This window comes from Balaenoptera ricei, chromosome 21, assembly GCF_028023285.1.
Source record: "Balaenoptera ricei isolate mBalRic1 chromosome 21, mBalRic1.hap2, whole genome shotgun sequence".
NCBI classification, from domain to species: domain Eukaryota; kingdom Metazoa; phylum Chordata; class Mammalia; order Artiodactyla; family Balaenopteridae; genus Balaenoptera; species Balaenoptera ricei.
The window spans coordinates 24,455,979-24,481,850 of record NC_082659.1 but is presented as its reverse complement, the minus strand read 5'-3'; the positions used below and the strand labels follow the sequence as shown (position 1 = coordinate 24,481,850).

At 37.5% G+C, this 25,872-nt stretch overlaps 1 protein-coding gene across 1 annotated transcript in view; it reads left to right on the top strand.

Moving 5' to 3' along the window:
• The window catches only part of TEX15 (testis expressed 15, meiosis and synapsis associated), a 49,015-nt gene that overhangs the window by 3,407 nt on the left and 19,736 nt on the right, over positions 1-25,872 (top strand). Inside the window, 3 exon segments of the mRNA XM_059909371.1 lie at positions 4,654-4,819; positions 21,790-22,027; positions 24,911-25,057. Coding sequence (XP_059765354.1) covers positions 4,654-4,819; positions 21,790-22,027; positions 24,911-25,057 — 551 coding nt within the window.

Here is a 25,872-nt window from a genome sequence, read left to right as displayed (position 1 = left end):
GTTATCGGAAAGGTATACTGTGCTTATTGATTAGAAGACTCAACATAATGAAGATGTCAGTCCTCCACAAATTTATCTGTAGATTTATTGCAGTTTCTATCAAAATCCCAGCAAGACCTTTTGTAAATATATAAGCTTGTTCTCAAATTTACATGAGAAGGGGCTTCCCTGGTGGCCCAGTGGTTAAGAATTCTCCTGCCAATGCAGGGGACACAGGTTTAAGCCCTGGTCTGGGAAGATTCCCACATGCTGCGGAGCAACTAAGCCCCTGTGCCACAACTACTGAGCCTGTGCTCTAGAACCCACGAGCCACAACTACTGAGCCCGCGAGCCACAACTACTGAAGCCTGCGTGCCTAGAGCCTGTGCTCTGCAACAAGAGAAGCCACTGCAATGAGAAGCCCGTGCACCACAAGGAAGAGTAGCCCCCGCTCACTGCAACTAGAGAAAGCCCACATGCAGCAACGAAGACCCAACGCAACCAAAAATAAATAAATAAATAAATAAATTTAAAAAATTTACATGAGAAGACAAAGAAACTAGAATAGCGAAAACAATTTTGAAATAGAAGTGTTTAGAATTACTGTAGCCAATACTAAGGCTTACTGTGTAGCTACAGTAATCAAGACACTGTGGCATTGACAAAGGGATAGACACTTAAATCAGTGGGACAGAATGGAGATTCCAGAAATAGACCTACACAAATATGCTCAGTTGGTTTCCTTTCAGTTGATTTTTAACAAGGGTATATTGAGTGGAGGAAAGGTAGTCTTTTCATCAGATGTCACTGGAGCAACTGAAAGCTATCCATAGGCAAAAAAAAAATAGAATTTCACCCTAACTTCACACAAAAATTAATTCAAAATGAATCCTGGGTTTAAATGGAAAATGTGAAACTGTAAGACTTTAGAAGAAAACATCTCCAGGATCTACGGTTAGATGAAGAGTCCTTAGCATGATGCCACAAGCACAATCCAAAAAAAAAAAATGTAAATTGGACTCCATCAAAATTTAAAACTTTTATTCTGTGAAAGACTCTGTTAGGAAGGTGAAAAGACAAGCTACGAGTGGGGGGAAACATTTACAAATCATAAATGTAACCAAGGACTCTCATCTAGAACATATAAAGCACCTTCAAAACTCAATAGTATGAGAAAAGAGAGTGTTATATCCAAGCAGAAAACAGGAAAAAGACATGAACAGCCATTTCACTAAAGAGGAGGTATGGATGGCAAATAAGCACACAAAAAGATGCTCAACATCATAGCCATTAAGGAAATGCTAATCAGAACCACAGCGAGGTGTCACTTCATGCTTGTTAAAACAGCTAAAATAAGAATAGCAATGCCAAAAACTAGGAAGAATATGGAGAAGCCAAATCAGTCATGCAACCGATGGTCAGGTAAGATAGCTCAGCCATTTTTTGAAAAACAGTTTGATAGTTTCATAAAAGACTAAACATGCAACTACCATATGACCCAGCAATTGCACTTTTGGACATTTATCCCGGAGAAATGAAAACTTAAGTCCACACAAAAACCCAAACAAAAATGTTTATAGCACCTTTATTTGTAATGGCCAGAAATTGGTAATCACCCTGATTTCCAGTGAGTGAGTGGTTAAAGTATGATGCATCCATACCATGGGATACTTATCAGCAGTTTTAAAAAATGAGTTACTGGAACAACAATAGCTTGGTTGGATCTCAGAGGGAATATGCTGAATGAAAAAAGCCAGTCTCCACAGGTTGCAAGTACAAAATTCCATTTACAAAACATTTTTGAAATGATAAAGGTATAGAGATGGAGAACAGATTGGTAGTTTCCAGGATTGAGAGGAAGAGAAGAGGTATGGGGTTACCAGTATGACTGTATGTAAAGGAGTAGCATGAGAGGTGGAATAGTTGTGTATCTTGATTATAGTAGTTGTTAGATGAATCTACACATGTGATAAAATTGCATGGAACTACCCACACACACATAACTGCGCATAAAACTGGTACAATGTTAATGAGGTCTATGGATTATACCAGTGTCATTTTTCTGGTTTTGATATTTTATTATAATTATGTGAAATGTTTCCACTGGGGAGTTTGGGTTAAGGGTATACAGGGCCTCTATAAGAATGTTGTGTGATCTATATTCACTTCAAAATAAGAAGTTAAACACAGGCACACATGCACAAAATCGTATCTCATATCTTATGAAATGATCAAACTTTGTAACAATTAAATTGTTACAAATATTAAAGCGAAAATTAGTTTTACTTGGATTAATTTTATTTTAATTTAATAATAGAATTTAAGATGGGAAGGGGATGAAGAATGAGGTTTTTTTGATAAACAGGATTGTAATATTTTGTATTAGTTTTGCCATTGTTGTAACTTACTCTGTTGATTGTTAAATACAAAGGACTATTGTTTATGTTAATTAGATTCATATACATGGAAATTGGCTTAAATTATATATATCATTGATCCTCATTATTCACAGATTCCATATTTGCAAATTCTCCTACTTGCTAAAATTTGCTTGTAACCCCAGCGTCAGTACTCAGCAACAGTGCTTTCACAGTCATTTGCAGACACGTGCGAGTGGTGAAAAATTTGAGTCACTTGATGCACACGTTCCCAGATGAGGCCAGATGAGACGGAGCTCTGCATCTTGTTCCAGCTCTCATTATAAATAAGTGTCCATTTCGTCATCTACTTAGGGCTGTGTTGTTTGCATTTTTGTCCGTGATGTCTCCGTTTAAAATGGTCTCCACCATATCATGCTGAAATGCTGTCTAGTGTTCCTAAGCTCAAGTAGTCTATGATGTGCCTTACAGAGAAAATATGTGTCACATAAGCTACACTGTAAGGTAAGTTATAGTGCTGTTGACCAACAGTATGGAACCTTCAGGAAAAGGAAGAGGAAATTTGCCAGGTTGTACATCAAGCCTCTCCAGAAAGTGTTAAAGGAACATCTGTGGTTCCTTTCCTGTGGAAAGGATGGAATCTACATTTGTAGATTCATGAGATGACCACCAATAAAAAGCTTGTGACGGGCTTCTCTGGTGGCGCAGGGGTTGAGAATCTGCCTGCCAATGCAGGGGACACGGGTTCGAGCCCTGGTCTGGGAAGATCCCACATGCCGCGGAGCAGCTAGGCCCGTGAGCCACAACTACTGAGCCTGCGCGTCTGGAGCCTGTGCTCCGCAACAAGAGAGGCCGCGATGGTGAGAGGCCCGCGCACTGCGATGAAGAGTGGCCCCCGCTCGCCGCAACTAGAGAAAGCCCTCGCACAGAAACGAAGACCCAACACAGCCATAAATAAATAAATAAATAAATGGATTAATTAATTAATTTTTTTAAAAAAACAGAAACTTCTGGGCAGCACTGTTGTGAGGCAAAAAGCCAAAGAGACTTACAGTCATGGTCCCCAGGGTCAGGAAAATGTTAGGTCCCTCTTGGCTAGTGCTGGCTGACTCACACATTTCAAAAGGTGGTAAGGGATGCAGGTAGGCAGGTTCTGCAGAACAGGAGGCTGGAGGAGAATTTTAAAGACACCTGGTAAGTGTTATACAGGAAAAGGTTATGTGGCAAGTTTCCATCCCTAATGAGACTGGCTTGTTCTACCGGGATGTTGGCAAACAAACTTACTGCAGGTGGCATTCCAGTTGTCAAAAATGTGACCAGAGGCTGACAGGAACCTAACTGTGTATTTCTCCTAAGATTAATAGTTCAGTATTCACTAATTCACTCTTGGCAGCAACTTTAATAGACTATACCTTCCACAAATAAGAATCAACTGTATTCCCCAGTTTCCTCCGAGTCCTCTTCCTTGAGGGTTTTATTCTTTTATGCATCTACTTAATATCGCAGTGCTTAAAACACTGCTTATTGTCTTCTCAAAGTGTGCCTCTTAGTCATGCCACCATGTCAGCCAAGAGTTTACAGAGATGTTCTGGTATTTTTGCAAGTCAAAATAACCAGTTTACTAGTATATAGGTTGCCTTATTTGGGAAAAATTCAAGAAATATTCATGCACTAACAGTAGCTACCAGGTTTGTGTAGCACTGTATGTTATAGAGTCTGTACATCTTAAGTTGAAAACAAGTCACCTGAATTCTAGTACTACCTAGTATATCTGCGTCAACTTTTAAGAACTCCCAATAGGTATGTGGAGAAAAACAAGGTTCATATTTTCATTTATACCAGGTATAGGAAGTTTGTATTACTGTTATAGAATCTTAAATATAAATGCCTCCAGATGGTTAAAGAAAATTCCAAATATTTGTTTATTTGTGTCTTATATTGATACACAGTTGTCATTGTGCAGATGTACAATAACGTCATTTTATTTTATTATTTTTATTTATTTGGCTGCGTTGGGTCTTCGTTGCTGTGCACAGGCTTTCTCTAGTTGCGGTGAGCAGGCTTCTCATTACGGTGGCTTCTCTTTGTTGCAGAGCACAGGCTCTAGGCACGCAGCCTGCAGTAGTTGTGGCGCACGGGCTCAGTAGCTCTGTGGCATGTGGGATCTTCCAGGACCAGGGCTCGAACCGGTGTTGCCTGCATTGGCAGGCAGATTCTGAACCACTGCGCCACCAGGGAATTCCCAATGATGTCATTTTAAACACAAATAACCACTTGCCCTTTTCTTTATTTTTAGTTTACTTGTCACCTTGTTGCACCAATACTAGAGAGTATAGTTTCATACACGATACTCTTAATCAGTGCCGGCTTGATGTAAGCTGTGATCTACAGTCTTCATGGCAGTTTGGAGATACAAAACTGATTCACAATGAGGAGCTGGAAAAAAATTTTACTTCTAAGAGGTAAGTTACCATGACCTAAGGAAGTTTGAGATTTTGTTTGTTTTTGCTCTGAGGTTTTATACGAATCTGTTATTTCTGCCATTTGAGATTTGATAAGTATTACTAAGAAAATAAGTACAGAGGTGTTTTATTTCTTATTTTGTTGCCATCTTATAGCCTTTTGTAATAGTAAAAAGCTAAGTGTGAGATTTGGTTAGTAAGTCCTGCACATTAATGTAGCCAGACTTCAGACACTCCCTTCTAATTTTTTTAATCTTTGTAAGTTTTTCAGAAGCATACATCAGCACATTTATTAAGGAGCCATTTTGTAGATCCTTGTGCCTCCTGCATAATATAAAATAGCACTTAAAGTATTTAGAACGGAATTTTTTTTTAATTCTTTTTTTATTTTTTTTTTAAATTTTTAAATTTTTTTAATTTTATGGCTGTGTTGGGTCTTCGTTTCTGTGCGAGGGCTTTCTCTAGTTGTGGCAAGCGGGGGCCACTCTTCATCGCGATGCGCGGGCCTCTCACCATCACGGCCTCTCTTGTTGCGGAGCACAGGCTCCAGACGCAGCAGGCTCAGCAATTGTGGCTCACGGGCCCAGTTGCTCCGCGGCATGTGGGATCTTCCCAGACCAGGGCTCGAACCCGTGTCCCCTGCATTGGCAGGCAGATTCTCAACCACTGCGCCACCAGGAAAGCCCCTAGAACGGAATTTTTTTTCTTGACTCAATCCTTCAGAGACTGAGTTGATGTTTTAATTTGGCGGAGTTGTATCTGGCTATTTCCAACTACTCCACTAGAGCCACAATTTCTGACACTTAACTTTTAAAAAGTACCCCTTCTGGTTTTTGGGAAGGCACATTCCATTATGTTAATTAATTAATTAATTAATTTATGAATTATTTTTGGCTGTGTTGGGTCTTCGATGCTGCGTGCAGGCTTTCTCTAGTTGCGGCGAGCGGGGGCTACTCTTCGTTGTGGTGCACAGGCTCCTCATTGTGGTGGCTTCTCTTGTTGTGGAGCACAGGCTCTAGGCACGTGAGCTTCAGTAGTTGTGGCATGCGAGCTCAGTAATTGTGGCTTGCGGGCTCTAGAGCGCAGGCTCAGTAGTTGTGGCTCACGGGCTTAGTTGCTCCGCGGCATGTGGGATCTTCCCGGACCAGGGCTCGAACCCATGTCCCCTGCATTGGGAGGCAGATACTTAACCACTGTGCCACCAGGGAAGCCCCATTATGTTATCTTAGTAAGAAAAAATAAGAGCACATGCAGAGTTCTCATTGTAAACATTTTGTATTTAATACGTTTGGATCTTGTGTGAACACAGTTTTAGCATTTTCATTTTCTGAACTTGCCTCCTTCACCATTTTGCATTTTTAACTTAGAACATAACTATAGTTTGATGGACCCACACTTAGAACTCATTTTGGAATGTTTTTGGTCTCTTTTTTTTTTGTTTTCGAATCAATTCCTCTTGACTCAGACATGCTACCCCACTTGTTGTCTGTTGGGGAGAATTGGTGAGAATGACAGAATTAGTTGATGGCATATTTTTTCATCTAAAAATCACGGTTTTGAGCAAAAGTAGAATGGACTGGCTATACACTGCCCCTTCCAGATTGAAATAGTAGTTTGATCAAAAATGAATTCCTGCATTGTTCCTTGATTTTGGTTATATTAGGCATTTTTAAGTTGTGTCCTTTTTCATAATGCCCCCTGACACCTAAGTTTCACGCATTTATTTCTCCCTGTTAACATTACAGAAAAGTTAGAACAACTACCCAACAATACAAGACTTGATAGAACATTCTGAATGACTAATGTGTATAGGATTTATTGGTTTCTTAGGTATTTGCCCAATTAGACAAACTCATTTATCTCCCATAGTACTTTATACTCATTTTACACGACTTACCACACTATGTTGGTTTTGTCTGATTCCCTTACTACATTATGAGTTTTATCTTATTTGTTTTTTGTGTCCATAGTATGGAACCGAGTCTGGCAACACAGTGGGCACTTAACTGTTAAATTAAGTTACATTTTTATTTCATTGTTTTAAATCAATGAAGGTAGAAAGTACCCTTAAGTAGCCTTAAGGCACAGGTAAAAAAAAATAAAAGGAAATATCAGAATTGGTTAGCAGAAGAGAAAAATAGGATGGAGAGATGAAAAGAGAAAGTATTAATAACATTGACTGCCTCTAGCTTTTCTTTTTATTGTTCCCCTTAGAGGAGTTTATAAATCTGTGATCTCAGCAAAAGAAAGTAGCTCCAAAAAGATACCAATCTCCACTTCTTTGTTGTTGTGTTGGCCATGCTGCACAGCTTGCGGGATCTCAGTTCCCCAACCAGGGACTGAACCCGGGCCACACAGTGAGAGCCCAGAATCCTAACCACTAGGCCACCAGTGAACTCCCCAGTCTCCACTTTTTATCCACATTGCATCTACCACTGCTTAAGTGTGAAATCAGCAAAAACACATTAATCATCTAAACATCTGTGTATTAAGTCATTCATTGAGCATTTGAGTGCCTACTGTGTCAGATGTTGTATTTGATACCCTCAGAGAAAAATGAATGTTTTCTCCTCAGCCTTAAAGAGTTTACATTCCAGTGGAGAAGACATACAGCTAAATATAAAATGTTATAGTAAGAGGTAGGTGCATAGATGAGGGATTGAGTATTCTTCGTAAGAGTCTTGAGAGATGTTCTGAAGAGTTAAGAACTTGAGCTGGTCTTAATGGGTAAAAGAGAACTGAATTCACTTCTTCTTAAGTATATTGTGCTATTTGTATCAGTTTGACCCTTTTTTGTTTTGTTTTAAGATAACTTACCTTTAAACATTTCAAATTTATGTGAAATTTAAAAATTGTCAGTATCTATCTTGACACTGTGGTTAAATTTGTACTTGGCATCTCAGTTTACATTCTACCCCATATGAGTAGACTGAGTCATCCATGCTTAATTTCATCTACTTTTATCAATGATTGGTTCGGGGAGAGGGTGCAGAACTAAATCAGTTTGGGCCAGTGACACACTGAGGACAGATTGGCTTCTGGGCAGGGGGGAGTCTCTGGAAAAGAGAAGCCAATCTGCTGTGAACAAGAAAACATGTTGCTCAACCTGTTGATGGCAGCACTCTTGGAATAATGACAACACCAGTTGGATGACCCTCGAGGTGATGACAGCAAAACAGAGAGGTGGAAAAAACCTGAATCCTTGAAAACATCTGGAGCTGTGGAATAGGTCAACTGATAAAGGCTGCCTGATTTCTGAATTTCTTGTCATAAGAAGTTAACTCAGGACTTCCCTGGTGGCGCAGTGGTTAAGAATCTGCCTGCCAATGCAGGGGACATGGGTTTGAGCCCTGGTCTGGAAAGATCCCACATGCCACGGAGCAACTAAGCCCGTGCACCACAGCTACTGAGCCTGCGTGCCACAGCTGCTGAAGCCCATGAGCCTAGAGCCCGTGCTCCACAACAAGAGGAGCCACCACAATGAGAAGCCCGCGCACCGCAACGAAGAGTAGCCCCCGCTCGCCGCAACTAGAGAAAGCCCGCGCGCAGCGACGAAGACCCAACGCAGCCAAAAATAAGTAAATAAATAAATAAATTTATAAAAAAAAAAGAAGAAGTTAACTCAATTTTAAGCCAGTTTGAATGGTTTTCCATACTTGAAGTCGATAGCCTTTAAACTGGTATTGAACTTGGTACTAGGAACTTGGTACTGGTGTTGAACTTGGTACTTCCACTTGCTAGTGGAAGATTCTAAGATATGGATTTAACTTGGAACGAGGGCAATAAAGGACCCCTCACTGTTCCTAAATGGGAAGTTGGTGATACGTGGGGGCACAGACTATACATTTTATGAGGCTGTGGTTTGGGGGGAACTTGTACAAAAAAAAATTCAGGATATTGAAGTGCCCTGCCCATTTCCTGCTTAGATCCAAGAGGCCTTTAAAATTCAGATTTGGTAAAAAAAAAATCCTTTGTACTTATGGCCTAGTTTCACAGATCAGCTTTGCAAGATTAATGTGAAGTAAAGAATTCATCTTTTCCAAAGTTAGTGTGAATATGGGTTTAAAAGAAAGATTTAACAAGAGATAAGTATGAGGCAAATCTGAAGTAAGTATGAAGCACAAATCTGTTGCCTTCAACCTTTCCCACATACCTCCTTTTAAGCATTTTCTACCTGGCAAATGGAACTACTCAACTTTATGCAATAAAGATATATTTTAAATGCAGTCTGTGGAAAGAAATGGATAGTTTCAAATTGTAATGCAGTGGGTAAAGACCATTCTAAATTCAGGGCCTTGGGAAATGGGAGGGTCTCAGAGGCTTGTTGCCAGGAGACTGAAATTCCTAATAGCAAGCATTGTCTAAACAAGATCATGCTATGGTTCCTAGCCTTTGGAATTTTGAGGGCCAAGAATCCTAGCTATTTCTTTCTAGAAGGATATACTTTGTGCTAAGGGCCAGTTAACACTGACCATTGTGTCATTCTTCACTTCTCTAAATTTAATTGTGGTTACCCTACGTTTTCTTCACCAATTTATTTTTCGTGTAGGTAACTTAACCTTGTAACCATATGCTGCCTAAATGGATGTTGACTATATGAGTCTACGTCCAGACCCACTTTAAGGGAAAGCGTATTACTCACATCATTGGTCTGAAGTTAGATGCAGTAACTCGATGAGACTGGATTGTTCCCTTTTTGTGAGGTGGATTGACCTTGCTCGGTGTGAGCATGAGCATTTTTGAAAGTATAAGTGTTGGAAGAAGGGTGTGTCTAAAGGGGAACCAAACGAGTAGACTGCAGTCTCCCTAATAGTTCTAGATTGTCTCATATAATTAGTCTAAACTATGCTTTGTCCCATTCCCCTTGCCTTTGTTGGTTTACTGATGTACAAGCATAGTCAATATGGTTCAGTATAACACAGTATGAGGCTTTCTTGGAAATCCTGGGAAGGTGAAGTCAGTGTCTCTATTGGTGTCTGTGGGCAAGGGAGCAGGTAGGCCTAGTTGCTGCTGGCAGCTCTCTTATGACCACAAGAGGAGCCAGGCAGAGATAAAGATAAAGCTATGGACAGCAGTGTAGAGAGTCAAGGAAAAGAAACTTGAGTTCCTAATATTGTTGAGGGACTAAATAAGTTTAGATTCTTCCTGTGGTAGCCAGCATAATGCTCCCCCAAAGATACCCACACTCCGATCCCCACAACCTTTACCTAACAAAAAGGACTTTGCAAATGTGATTGAGGTCACAGACCTTGAGTTTGGGTGATTATTCTGGGTAATCTGGGTGGGCCCAATTTAATGATATGAGCTCTTAATCTTAAAAATTTAAGAGGAAGACAGAAGAGTGAGAGACTGAAGGAAGAAAGAAAAGTATGAGAGGGATTCAGCTTGCCTTTGCTAGCTTTAAAGATGCAGGAAAGGTGTTATGAACGCAGGTATTGTCTGGAATTTGGGGATCGCTTTTGGCTAACAGCCAGCAAGGAAGTGGGATCTCAGTCCTCCAACTGCAGGTGATTGAATTCTGCCAACAAGGAAAGAGATCCTCCCCTAGAGCCTAAGAAAGAAACGCGGTCTAGATGACACCTTGATTTTAGCCCCATGAGACCCATGTCAGACTTATGACCTACATAACTGTAAGATAATAAACTTGATTTGTTTTAATCCACTAAGTGTGCGGTAATTTCTTAGAGCAGCTATATACTGCCTTCTCTCTGGACTTTTGTGTGAGTTAGAAAATATCTTTTTTTCCCTCCAGTTTTGTTAAAATATGATTGACATATAGCACTGTGTATGTTTAAGATGTACAACGTGATTATTTGATACACATATATAGGGAAATGTTTACCATAGTAAGGTTAGTTAACACATCCTTCACCTCACACAATTACCATGTTGTCATTGTTACAGTGAGAACATTAAAACTCTACTCTTACAGCACCTTGCAAGCATACGGTACAGTATTATAAACTATAGTCACCACTCTGTACCTTAGATCTCTGGAACTTACTTATCTTATAACTGAAAGTTTGTACCCTTTGACCACCACCTCCCCATTTCCCGCACTCCCCAGACCCTGGAAACCACCATTCTGCTCTGTTTCTATCAGCTTGTTGTTTTTAGATTCCACATGTAAGCGAGATCATCTGGTATTTCTCTCTCTGACTTACTTCACGTAGCATAATGTCCTCTAGATTAATCTGTGTTGTTGCAAATGGAAGGATTTCCTTCTTTTTGTGGCTGAATAGTATCCCATTGTGTATATATGCCACATTTATCCATTCATCTGTTGAACTTAGTTGCGTCCACGTCTTGGCAGTTGTGCATGGCACTGCAGTGGGTGTGGGGGTGCTGGCATCTCTGAGACACAGTGACTTCGTCTCCTTCAGACATCACCCAGGAGTGGGAGTGCTGGGTCATATGGTGGCTCTATTTTCAATTTTTTGAGGGATCTCCATACTGTTCTCCATAGTGGCTGTACCAGTTTACATTGCCACCAAGAATGCACCAGGTTCCCTTTTCTCCATGTCCTCACCAGCACTTTTTATCTTGTCTTTTGAGAATAGCCAGTCTAACACATGTGAGATGATATCTTATTGTGATTTTGAATTGCATTTCCCTGATGATTAATGATGTGTAGCACCTTATTAAGTACTTGGCCATTTGTACATTTTCTTTGGAAAAATGTTTCTTCAAGTCTTCTTCCCATTTTTTAATCAGATTGTTTTTGCTGTTGAGTTTATGAATTCCTTCTGTATTTTGAATATTAACCCTTTACCAGCTGTATAGTTTGCAAATACTTTCTCCCATTCTGTAGGTTCTCTTTTCCTTTTCTTGACTCTTTCTTTTTGCCATGCAGGAGCATTTTAGTTTGAGGTCATCTCATTGTTGGTTTTTCTTTATTGCTTGTGCTTTTGATGTCATATCCAAAAAAATCATTGCCAAGACCACTGTCAAGGAGGACTTTTTCCCTATGTTTTCTTACAGGAGTTTTATTGCTTCAGGTGTTACCTCTAAGTCCTTAATCCATTTTGAGTTAAGTTTTTGTGAGTGGTGTAAGATAGGAGTCCAGTTTCACTTTTTTGCATGTGAATATCCATTTTTCCCAGCATTTGTTAAAGAGACTGTCCTTTCCTCATTGAGTTTTCTTTGCCCCCTTGTTAAATATTATTTGACCATATATGCGTGGGTTTATTTCTGGGCTCTTGATATTCTGTTCCATTGGTCTATATGGTTTTTTATGCCAGTACCATACTGTTTTGATTTCTGTAGGTTTGGGATATACTTTGAAATCAGGAAGTGTGATGCCCCAGCTTTGTTCTTCTTTCTCAAGATTGTTTTGGCTCTCGGGGTCTTTTGTGGTTCCATTTAAATTTTAGGATCATTTTTCCTGTTTCTGTGAAAAATGCCATTGGAATTTTGATAGAAATTGCATTGAATCTGTAGATGGCTTTGGGTAGTATTGACATTTTAACAATGTTAACTCTTCCAATCCATGAACAAAGGATATCATTCTATTTTTTGTGTCTTCTTCAGTTTCTTTAATTATTGTCTTATAGTTTTAGGTGTATAGCTCTTTCCCTTCCTTGCTTAAATTTATTCCTAAGTATTTTGTTTTTGATGTTATTGTAAATGGAATTGTTTTCTTTACATCTTTTTCAGATAATTCATTGTTGGTGTGTAGAAACGCAGTGATTTTTTTATGTTGATTTGTATCCTGAAAGATCACTGAATTGGTTTGTTAGGTCTAATAGTTTTTTTGGTAGAGACTTTAGGACTTTCTATATATAAGATCCTGTCATCTGCAAACAGAGACCATTTTACTTCTTCCTTTCTGATTTGGATGCCTTCTATTTCTTTTGCTTGCCTTCTTACTCTGGCTAGGACTTTCAGTACTCTGTTGAATAAAAGTGGTGATAGTGGGCATTCTTGTCTCATTCCTGATCTTAGGGGAAAAGCTTTCAATTTTTCACCACTGAGTATGACATTAGTTGTCAGTCTGTCAAAATGACCTTTATTATGTTGAGGTATGTTCCTCCTATACTCAATTTATTGACAGTTTTTATCATGAAATGATGTGGAATTTTGTCAAATGCTTTTTTTGTGTGTCTTTTGAGATGATCATTTGATTTTTATGTTTCATTCTATGAATGTGTATCACATTTCTTGATTTGCATATGTTGATCCATCCTTGCATTCCAGGAATAATTCCCACTTGATTTTGGTGTATGATCCTTTTAGTGTGTTGTTGAGTTTGGTTTACTAGTATTTTGTTAATAATTTTTGCATCTATATTCATCAGAGATATTGGGCTTTAGTTTTCTTATAGTATCCTTACCTGGCCCTGATATCAAGGTAATGCTGGCCTCATAAAATGAGTTTGGGAGTGTTCCCTCCTCATCAGTTTCTTGGAAGAGTTTGAGAAGAATTGGCATTAATTCTTCTTTAAATGTTTGGTAGAATTCACCCATGAACCCATCTGGTCCTGGGCTTTTCTTTGTTGGAAGATATTTGATTACTGTTTCAATGTCCTTACTTGTTATTGGTGTGTTCAGATTTTTTCTTTATGATTCAGACTTGGTATGTTGTTTTTTCTAGGAATTTATCCATTTCTTCTAGGTTATCCAATTTGTTGGCATATAATTGTTCATAATAGTCTCTTATGATCCTTTGTATTTCTGTGATATCAGTTGTAATGTCAGCTGTTTCACTTATAATTTCAATTATTTGAGTCCTCTCTCTTTTTTTCTTGGTAAGTTTAGGTAAAGTCAATTTTGCTTGTCTTTTCAAAAAACAACTCTTTGTTTCATTGACCTTTCCTATTGTTTTTCTATTCTCTATTTCATTTGTTTCTGCTCTTTGTTATCTGCCTTCCTTCTGCTAACTTTGGGCTTAGTTCTTTTTCTAGTTCCTTGAGGTATAAAGTTAGGTTGTTTATTTGAGGTCTTTCTTTTTTCCAAATGTAGGAATTTATCACTGTAAAATTACCTCTTAGTACTGCTTTTGTTGCATGTCTTAAGGTTTGGCATGTGGTGTTTCCATTTTCCTTTATTTCAGTATGTTTTATTTCCCTTTTGATTTCATCTTTGACCCATCAGTTGTTCAGGTACGTATTGTACAATATTCTCATATTTGTGAATTTTTCAGTTTTCATCCTGTTACTGATTTCTGCTTTCATACTATTGTGATTAGAAAAGATCGTTGGTGTGATAATTTCAGTGATTTAAAGTTCGCTGAGACTTGTTTTGTGGCCTAACATACGATCTGTCCTGAAAAATGTTCCATGTGCCCTTGAGAAGAATGTGTACTCTGCTGCTGTTGGATGGAATGTTCTGTATATGTCAGATCCACTTGGTATAAAATATAGTTCAAGTCCAATGTTCCCTTATTGATTTTCTGTCTGGATGATCTATGCATTGTTGAAACTTGGGTTTGAAAATCCCCCACTATTATTGTATTGTTCTCTATTGCTCCCTTCAGCTCTATTAGTGTTTGCTTAATATATTTAGGTGCTCTGATATTGTGTGCATATTTATTTACAGTTGTTATGTCCTTTTGGTGAATTGACCCCTTTATCATTTATAATGACCTTGTTGCTTGTTAATGTTTTAGATTTAAAGTCTGTTTTGTCTGCTTATAGGTGTAGCTACCCCTGCTATCTTTTGGTTTCCGTTTGCATGGGATGTTTTCTCATCTCTTCACTTTGAGTCTATTTGTGTCCTGGAAGTGAGTCTCTTATAAGTAGCATATAGTTGTGTCTTGTTTTTTTATCCTTTTACCCACTCTGTGCTTTTTGACCATGTACATTTAAAGTAATTATTGATAGGTAAAAACCAACTATTGCCATCTTGTTGTTTTCTGGCTGTTTTGTAGTTCTCTTGTTCCTTTCTTCCTCTCTTGCTATATTCCTTTGTGAATTGATGATTTTCTGTAGTGGTACACTTTGATTCCTTCTTCTCTATCTTGTGTGTATCTGCTGTAGGTTTTTGCTTGTGTTTACCCTGAGGCTTACTTGAAACATTGAATAGGTATAGTAGTCTATCTTAAGCTTATGACAGTTTAACTTTAATTGCATGCAAAAACTCTACCTTTTTATTTCCCCCATTTTATGTTTTTGACGTCACACTTTACATCTTTTTATATTGTGTATCCATTAACAAATTATCATAGCTATAGCTATCTTTAATACTTTTGTACTTCACCTTTTATCTAGAGTTAACACCACCATATTACAGTATTAAAGTATTCTGAATCTTACTATATATCTACCCTTACTAGTGTATTGTTTATTTTCATACATTTTATGTTACCAGTTACAGCCCTTTCATTTCACCTTGAGTAAGTCCGTTTTGCGTTTCTCATAAGGCAGGTCTAGTGGTGATAAACTCCCTCAGCTTTTGTTTGGGAAACTTTTTATTTTGCCTTCATTTCTGAAAGACAGCTTGACTGGGTTAAGTATTCTTGGTTGGCACTTTCTTTCTTTCAGTACTTTGAGTATATCATTCCCTTCTCTTCTGGTCTGCAAGATCTCTGCTGAGAAATCTGATTATAGCTTTATTGGGGGTTCCCTTGAATGAGAGAAAAAAATTTCTCTTGCTTTTAAAATCTTCTCTTTGTCTCTGATTTTAGACAGTTTTTAATAAAACTGTCTAATAAAAATTTTAATTTTAATAAAATTTTTATTTAAAAATTTTAAAATAAAATTATAGTGTCTTAGAGAAGATCATTTTTAGATTGAAATTTTGGGGTGACCTGTTAGCTTCATGAACTTGGATATCTCCTGAGGTTTGGGAAGTTCTCAGCCATTATTTCTTTAAATAAGCTTTCTTCACTTTTCTCCTTCTGTCCTTCTTATGGGAATCCAACAACGTATAGATTGTTTTATTAATGGTGTCCCATAAGATCTGTAGGCTTTCTTCAGTCTTTTCATTTTTCTTTTTGCTCTTCTGACTGGATACTTTTAAACAATCTGTCTTTGAGCTCACTGATTTTTTTTCTTCTGCTTGGTCTAGTCTGCTGTTGAAGCTCTCTGTTGAATTCTTCAGTTCAGTCATTGTATTCTTTACCTTCAAAATTCCTCTTTGGTTCTTTTTTATGTTCTCTTTCTCTTTCTTTCCTCATTTTGTTCTTATATTCTTTTCCTGATATTGTTAAAGTATTTATCTGTGTTTTCTTATAGCTCCCTGAGCATCTTTAGAACAATTTTGAATTCTTTGTAGAGCAAATCCTGTATCTCCATTTTTGGGGGGCCATTTACTGGAGGTTTACTGTATTTCTTTGGTGGAGTCACATTTCCCTGATTCTTCATGGTCCTTTAGCCTTGCATAGGTGTCTGCACATTTAAAGACGAGACTTTATGGACTAACTTTGCTAAGAAAAGACCTTCACCTGGGGTGGGGACATGCCAGAGAGTGCTGTGACCCTGGGTTAGTGCTGCAGGGTGCCACGTGGAGGGGCATGTGGTGGCTCCATGTCTTGGGGATTGTGGTGTAACTCAGTAGATCAGGCCATTGGGATCCACGACATCGACAATTTGTGTGGTCTTTGGCAAACACTGCCAGGGGTCTGCAGAGGTTACAATGGCTGTTGGGGTTCTCAGCAGCACCTCCAGGTCCATAAACTAGGGAGAGGACCAGAGTAAGCAGCAGTAGTGGCCCAAGCTGGTTTGTATGCACACACTCGGCTGTGCGGGCCAGTTGCAGGTGCCTGAGTTGTGACAGGGCTGGTTATAAACACACATGTATAGTTGCTTTACAATGTTGTGTTAGTTTCTCCTGTACAGCAGAGTGAATCAGCTATATGTGTACATATATCCCCTCTTTTTTGGATTTCCTTCCCATTTAGGTCACCACAGAGCATTGAGTAGAGTTGCCTGTGCTATACAGTAGGTCCTCATTAGTTATCTATTTTATGCATAGTGTCAATAGTGTATATATGTCAATCCCAATCTCCCAATTCATCCCACCCCTCCTTTCCCCCTCGGTATCCATATGTTTGTTCGCTACATCTGTGTCTCTATTTCTGCTTTGTAAATAAGGTCGTCTATATGAATATTTTCAGATTCCACATATATGCATTATCGTATATTCTACAAATATACGATACTTGTTTTTCTCTTTCTGACTCCCTTCACTCTGTATGACAATCTCTAGGTCCATCCATGTCTCTACAAATGACCCAGTTTCATTCCTTTTTATGGCTGAGTGATATTCCATGTGTATATGTCCCACATCTTCTTTATCCATTCCTCTATTTTTTTTTTTTAATTAATTAATTATTTATTTATTTATTTATTTTTGGCTGTGTTGGGTCTTCGTTTCTGTGCGAGGGCTTTCTCTAGTCGCGGCGAGTGGGGGCCACTCCCCATTGCAGTGCGTGGGCCTCTCACCATCGAGGCCTCCCCTGCTGCGGAGCACAGGCTCCAGACGCGCAGGCTCAGCAATTGTGGCTCACGGGCCCAGCCGCTCCGCGGCATGCGGGATCCTCCCAGACCAGGGCTCGAACCCGTGTCCCCTGCACCGGCAGGCAGACTCCCAACCACTGCGCCACCAGGGAAGCCCCTATTTTTTTTTTTTAAATATAAGCAGAAGATACTGTGCTTTTTTTTTTTTTTTTAAACTTTGCGTTTATTTATTTATTTATTTATTTTTATGGCTGTGTTGGGTCTTTGTTTCTGTGCGAGGGCTTTCTCTAGTTGCGGCAAGTGGGGGCCACTCTTCATCACGGTGCGCAGGCCTCTCATTATCACGGCCTCTCTTGTTGCGGAGCACAGGCTCCAGACGCGCAGGCTCAGTAATTGTGGCTCACGGGCCTAGTTGCTCCGTGGCATGTGGGATCTTCCCAGACCAGGGCTCGAACCCGTGTCCCTGCATTGGCAGGCAGATTCTCAACCACTGCGCCACCAAGGAAGCCCCCATTCCTCTACTGATGGACATTTAGGTTGTTTCTATTAAAAATTTTTTAAAAAAGAAAGAAAATTTTAAAAAAAGAAGACATAAACTGTATATCAACAACCCCATAAAAATTGAAGCTAGGCCCGCTTTCTTAGTGTAGCAGAAAAAGCCTTGTACTAGAAGCCAGAGACCTAAATTCTACTCCTGGTTCTGCCACTACATAGTTATGTGATCCTGGATGAGCTATTTTGACATCTTGGCCATTGTTTTCCTCACCAGTGATACTTATTTAACCTTTGGGGTCAGGGACCCCTCTGAGAATTTGATGAAGTTATAGCTCCTCTTCCCAGGGAAGTGCACATGAACACAGAGCTTTGCACAGAATTCTAAGGTTTTTGGGCTCCCTACAGTAGCCAGCCTGGGACTTTTCCTGTGTAAGTGAACCCCAGGTCAGGAACTCATGGACAGGAGGATCGTTACAGCCTCTTCCAGCTCTAGTGGGCTCAGCTTTGTGAATCTGCGAGCAGAAGACAATGCTGAGGAATTTATTTGAGAAAAAAGAGGAATAAGGAAGAAGAGGAGCAAAAGGAAAGGAAAAGAGAAAACGGAGGAAAAAGAGGAGTTCTGTTTCTTAGTAACTCAAAAAATATTTAAGAATCCACTTGTTAGATGAACACTTACGTGAATTAAATGCAATATAATTAAATTTCATGTTAGAAAGGAAAATGTAATGTAACATGTTAACTCATTTTAAAGTTATACTCTCTTGGGAACAATAAGATAACTTACAGTGAATAAAATAAAGAAAGGAAAATGGAAGCAAAAAGTATTTACTGTAACTAAACGATTATCTCAAAATGTGATTAAATACTTAGAATTCTATGATTAAAAAAAAATCAAATAAACACACATGTAGCAATGGGGGCCAGGGCAGATGTCAAGGCAAGTGCCAATGGCAGGTGCACTGACAGCTTTGGGGGGGTCCTGGCTGTTGGTGTGCACTACTGTGACTGCTGGATCTTGCCATGGACATGTAGCTTTGGAGGCCTGATGGGGGCCAGGGGTATCCATCACTGTGGAAGGGCTAGCTGCAGGTGAGCCTAGTGGTGCAGGCCAGTGACAGAAGACAGGGCGGATCTGGGCCTACATGCTGCTGTAGGGCCTTGGTTATCAGCAGGATCTTGCCATGGTGCACACATAGGAATTTAGGTTGGTGACAGGTGTAAGTGCACAGCTCTACCACTCATTCATTGTGCTTTGCTAACTTGTATAACTTCTCATCAATGTGAGTTTTATCTAAGTCTTTTACATTTACAGTTGTCCCTTGGTACCCATGGGAGATTGGTTCCAGGACCTGCCCCAAATACCAAAATCTGCGGATGCTCAGATCCCATAGTTGGTTCTCCATATCCACGAGTTCTGCATCCTCAAATTCAACCCATCATGGATTGTAAATTAAGTTTGCAGTCCATGGTTGGTTGAATCCATGGATGTAGAACCAACCGATACAGAGAGCCAACTGTATATTTATTGAAAATATTCTGTGTACGGGAATTCCCGGGCAGTCCAGTGGTTAGGGCTTCGTGCTTTCACTGCCGAGGGTGCAGGTTCAGTCCCTGGTCAGGGAACTAAGATCCTGTAAGGCACGCACGGTGGCACGGCCAAAAAAAAAAAAAAAAAAGACAAAAGACTATTTGGATTCATTTTACCTATCGTCTCTGAAATGGAATTGTTGAAACTCAGAGCTGCTGTCATTTAACGAGTTAACATAGATCCTAGTGTCTGAATAACTTTGAAAGTCAACCTTTTACAAACCTTTTTAGACCTAGAAATAGTTCTAAAGGCTAATTTTTAATTGGTAATTTTGATTATGTAAATCATATTTAGTCCTAAATTTTTTTCAAGCGTAATTCTGAATATACATTGAAAAGTACAAAGTTTTTAACAGTATTATTACTAACAGAAACCTCCAGGGAATATTTTTTACTTGAATTTATAAAGGTTTTTGGAGCCCTGGATCGGATCTTTATTAAGTTGTATTTTTTTCATTCTACTCAGTCCATTAACAGGATATAATGTTCAGCCAATAAGATGACTAGGTAACACAAAGAATTATTTGGTCCAGAATGTCAACGGCACCACTGCTCTAGGGTTTACATTACAGGCATAACTCGGAGGTATCACAGCTTCAGTTCCAGACCACAATAAAGAGATTCACACAAATTTTTTGGCTTCCCAGTGCATATAAAGTTATGTTTACATTATAGTGTAAGTGTGCAACAGCATTAAAAAAACAGTGTACACACCTTAATTTAAAAATGCATTATTGCTAAAAAATACTAACCATCATTTGAGCCTTCAGTGAATCATAGTAGTAACATCAAATATCACAGATCACAGATCACCATAACAAATATAATAATAATGAAGGAGTTTGAAATACTGCGAGAATTATCCAGATGTGACACAGGGACACAAAGTGAACAAATGCTGTTGGAAAAATGGTGCCAGTAGACTTGCTTGACGCAAGGTTGCCACAAACCTTCAGTTCATAAAAAATGCAATATCTGTGAAGCCCAATGCAGTGAAGTACAATAAAACAAGGTATACCTGTATACATCTTCATCACAACACACCTTCACGTAATGTGATTCATGTGTGCTGTAAGAACCTTACAACAATATATTTTGATTTTCTCCCTCCCTCTCATGCTTTGTGCTATTGTTGTGGGAGTTCTTCCAGATCCTAAGAAAAACCACATGAGAAATTAGGAAAACAGAAAAAAGTATTGTAATTCTTCTGTGAGAATTAAACCTTAACAATCAACATAGAGATCTTAGTGGTTTACAGAGTCTGACGTCAAGCTAAAAACAAGAGCAGGAAATGATGACGGTGGAGTTGAAAGTTAAGGCTGACATTTCCAGAACTGAGAGAAATGGTCATGATCTCATTGGTTAGTCTTGCTTGTTATTGTTGCCGTGTGTTTTGTTGCCAGGGGCCTGTCTACTGTTGAAGGTGAATTATTTTTGCAAGTAAATATTAATACACTAATGTGCATAGTATACTTATACAAATTCTTTTGAGTGGTGTTCCAGGAAATAACAAATATAGGTAGCATGTGGTTTTCAAGAGCAGTTTTCCTTTTGTGGTATGCACATTACTTTCTAGGTTCTGTAGCTTCTCCACTGCTGATAGTCTTTTGGAATCACACTTCTGTCACGGTGATTGAAGCTCTCTGTCGCTATCACCTGCTGTGGCAGTTGCTGCCGCCGCTGCTGCTCCTGAGCAGGCCACATAGGACTCCCTTCCCCGGTCCACCAACTGGAGGAGAAGGATGGGTGTTTTATATGTTGCAGTGATTCTCGTGGAATGTAGGTAAAAGTTCAATAGTGTCTGTACTTTAGATTATAACCTTTTCTGAGAATGATTCATAATTTTCATAGTGCCAAGATAGGAACCTGTAATCAAATTCTAGCTTGCTTCTCCCAGCTGTGACCTAGATCCCTGGAGAATAGAGAATGGCCCTAATAATTGACCATATATAAGTGTATTGTGTATGTGTCTCTCTCTGTGTATATTTAAGAAATGCATGTCCTTCGCTCTGTAACACAAATAAGAACTTTAGCTCCAGAACTTAATGGACAAGAATTGGCATATATATTTCCGACTCTGTCACTTTACTATTTTGGCAAGTTTTAACCCTCTGAACCTCATATTTCTCATTTTAAAAATGTGTGTAACAACAATGACAATAATAAGTAATAATAATAGCAGTAGTTCAATTCTTGGGGATTTGAGAACAAAATGACAAAAGGTATGTAACGGTTAAGTCTTAACAGTGCTGGGGACATTAGCATTCAGGAAATGTTAGCCCTTATTTCCATTGGCCTATACGGAATGTAGACCATAATCCTACACAAGTAGTTATTGAACTATTTCCTGAATTCTTTCCTTAGATGATTTTTCAGCCTAACTTGTTACCATAGGATAGTTACCATAACTGTAGCAAGCTAACTCAAGTATTCATCTTCTCCTTGAAAATTCTGTTGATGTTCTCATTTAATTACACGCTGTTTGCTTTAGGTCAGAGATGCGTGGGAGTGGAAGACACGGCAGAGAACTTGAAGAACATTTCTGCTTTTTAGCACTTCCTCAGAGTGATGTGGCTGAGATATATCAGAATGGAATAAGTACCAAAACATCTACATTGAAGATACTAGGCAACCCTCTTCTTGGAATTTATATATTTAGACATGTTGATGTGGCCTTGAATTTTGCTCATAGTAGAAGCATTACTGTAGAAAGTATTACAGTTTTTAAGGTTGGTAGCACAAAACAAATACTAAATATTATATTCAGTTTGCTTTAAATTGACCTAAATGTATTTTACTTTCAATATGAATTATTAATGTTTTAAAGTTGCATTGTATAAAATAAATAATATTTATTACTATCATCATCATCATTTGAAATTTTCCCCTATTTTTGACTCTAGTGGGTGTGCAGCATAAAAGTCTTCAAGTAAACAAAGGCAGCCTTTATCATATTGGTTTTCCTAATGTATATTTTTTCTCTCCTATTTGACCCTCTTATCTTTCTCTCTTTTGTTCAGACTATAATTAATACCAGAGTATTCTAAGTGTCTTTCCTCAAAACATTGGTATTAATAATTCTGACTTAAGCTAAAGTTGCTACACTCTTACTGTTTATTTTACTTAATAGTGTTATACAATATTAATTTCTTTGTTTTAATAATTTTGCCATGCTTATATAAGATGTTAACATTAGGAAAAACAGGGTAGAGGTGTATGGGATCTCTGAACTGTCTTGCAACTTTTCTTAAAGTCTAAAATTACTCAAAATTGAAAAAAAAGAAAAAATCTTACAGTCGAATTGTAAGCATCAACAAACTGGTTAAGATATACTTTTTTGTTAATTGCAGCTTTGCCAGGACTACTAAAATCACAGTAAGTAGGCAGGATCCTCAGTTGTGTAACTTAGGATGTGTGTACATTCACGTAAAACCAACAGTTCATTTGGTATAATTTAATTATTTTTAGACCTCAGGTATTATCAAATTCATAAAGCATGATTTATTTTTATATTAAAAAATAATACATACTGATTTTAGAAAATTTGGAACATACTAAGAAGCTCCAAAAAGCCCATTAATAACGACACAATTTTTTTTGTATACCTATACTTAGTCTTCTGCTCATATATATGGATATGCATTGTATAATGGTCATTAAAATACATTCTTTATATATTATGTAACTTGCTTTTTTCATTGATTATAAAATCAACATTTTCCACGTCATTAAATAAATATTCTTCTGTAATATCCTTTTGAATGACTACATAGTATTCCACTGTACAACTCTACCATAAATTTGTGCAACACATTTTTAAATGTTGGGATATAAATTACTTGGTTTTCTTATTTTTGTACTTTTAAATACTACTTTGATTATTCATGTAGGTACATTTTACACACACCTGTGATTATTTGCTAAGAATTAATTGATTAATTCCTATGTGTCAAATTAGGAGTCAGAGGTATGTGTACACTTTCACAGCTTTCGATATGTAATGCCCAGTTGTCCTGAGAAAGGTTGTACTAATTGACATTCCTTTCCACAGCCTGTGGGGGATGTCTGTTATCTCACACCATCACTAACTCTGTGTATTATATTTTTTAAAAAATATTTGCCAGTCTTAATTTGTGATAGTTTCTCATTGTTGGTTCAGTTTTTTATTCTTTTTCATAGTTATTGCTGAGCTTAACATTCTGCGTATATTCATTGACAGTATTTAGTGAACTGCCTATTAATATCCTTTGCTAGATTCTTGGATTTTCCTTTCTTTGTTTCTAGTTGATTCATAAGCATTATCAATTCATTAAAGTGAATGTTGAGAGCTAGGCTTTTTTCTGTGTATAATGTTTTATCACTTATTGTTTTCTTTTTTAAATATTTTATTTTGTAATAAATTTACAGAAAAATTATGAAGGTAGTACAGAAAGGTCCTGTATACAATTTAGCCAGCTTCCCCTAATGTTAACATTTCATATAACTATGGCACCTCTGTTAAAACTAAGAAACTGAAACTAACAGTGTGTGTGTCAATTATATCTCAATTTAAAAAATAATAATAAAATAAAATGAAAAGAAACTAACATTGGTACAGTACTATTTACTACAGACTATTCAGCTTTTGCCAGTTTTTCCACTAATGTTTTTTTCTCTTCCAGTATCCAAGTACAGGGTACCACATTACATTTGGTATTGTTTTCAATTTTGAATGAATTATTAGCATATTAAAAAATAAAAGTAATAGAATTGCTGACTTAAGTAAAATTTGTAGTTGTTTTCATATTAATTGCACTTTTTCCCCACCTTTTATCACTTAATTAGTTCATGGTTTTTTTAATTTTTATACTCATTTGTTTTTGATGTACAGAAGCTTTGGAATATTTTACAGTGAAGTTTGTTTTTAGTTCATGGTTTTTTGGCAATATGCTTAGAAAAGAATCCTCAGTTGGAGGTTAGATAAATATTTGCTTGTATTTCTTTCTACAGTGTTTATATTACTTAAATGTTTACCTTGTTTGGTATTTATTTTGGTTTATAGGTTGAGAGGAATTTAGTTTTTTTCAAGTCCACACCATTTACTGAATAATCTGGTTTTGCTTCATTTATTTCAAATGATGCTTTTAATATCATACTATATTTTTATAGATGCTTGGACTTATCTGGGCTTTTTATTTTGTGCGGCTTTTTTCCCCTCTCTGCCTTTTTTGTGGTAGTACCGTTCTTTTAAAAAGTATTTAATATCTGGAAGTGTATGTCACCTTTCCTGTTCCATCATTCTCTATTTCTGACCCAAATTTTATTTCAAAAAATTATTTCCAAAATTGTATACGTTATTCTTGTTTAGTCTTTCAGGGAAGTTTTTAAACTAAAACTCATTTCTACAAATGGATTTTCTGAAATTTTTATTGGAATTACTTTAGTCTTTGAGTTTAATTTAAGGGGGAATTGACATAATTACAATAAGTCATGCCATTCATCTGGGACATGGATTATCTCTCCATTCGAATTTCTTTCCTTAAAAAAGAAGCTAGCTTTACTTTCCTAGTATGAGAGTTTAAAGCGTTTTGGAATATTTTTATTTACCTTCTTTTTGCCTTTTTTTTTTCCAGGTTCTTTTTGGAAAAGTGAAGAAAATTCAGCCTTCAATGGATAAAAACAAAGTTTCTTTGGATCCTTCTCCTAACTTTGACTGCCATATGTCAAGAAGTATACCCTCTTTGAAAGATACCATTGAACTACAAGCCTACAGTTCAGCAGTATGTTAACTTTTTGGTTCATTTGACAACTTGAAAGTCACATGCCTCACACTGTATGATACAAGCCTTAAAACAACTGCCCAAAATATTAAATGGAAATCTCTTACTTCATTCACCATAATATGACCTAAATAAATAGATAGTAAAAGTTGTTTTAATATTTGTGATCTGGGAACATTAATAAAGAGGCTTCCAGATTTACATTTAACTTCGTTCTAAGTACAGTGGCTGCTTTTATTTAGATGTTTCATAGATTAATTCCTAACTTGCAAAACAAACAAGGCTACTTTGAAATGTTATTGATCTTCGCAAAAGGAGAAAAGGCTTATGTATTAGTCATTACATGGTAGACTAATTACTACACAGTAATTTTCTGTCATATGTTACTGAGACACTTAGTAGACCTTTAATCTTTTATAGAAGATTAAATTATGTAATACATACTATATATAATATATATGATTAAATGAGGATAAATATTTTAGAAATATATATATGCTCCCACATGTAAGATATATTAAGCTATTGTTATTTTTCTAATTGACTTTTCCTCCCAAATAAAATATAGTGGTTCCCAGCATATGTAAAACATTGAAGTTTTAATGAAAAAATACTTTTTTATTTAAAAACAGATTGTGTTTGTTTCTGCTGATATTGGAAGCCTATCAAGGAAAAAATATGCTGTGAGGAAAAAAATTCCTCTTCAGGAAAACTAGGGTTGAAGAAGGCAGGGAGAGTGGGGCTGTATGGAAGCTGATTAATAAATAACAACATGCAGTTATCTAGATTTTTTAAAATAGGAGCTTATTCAAGTC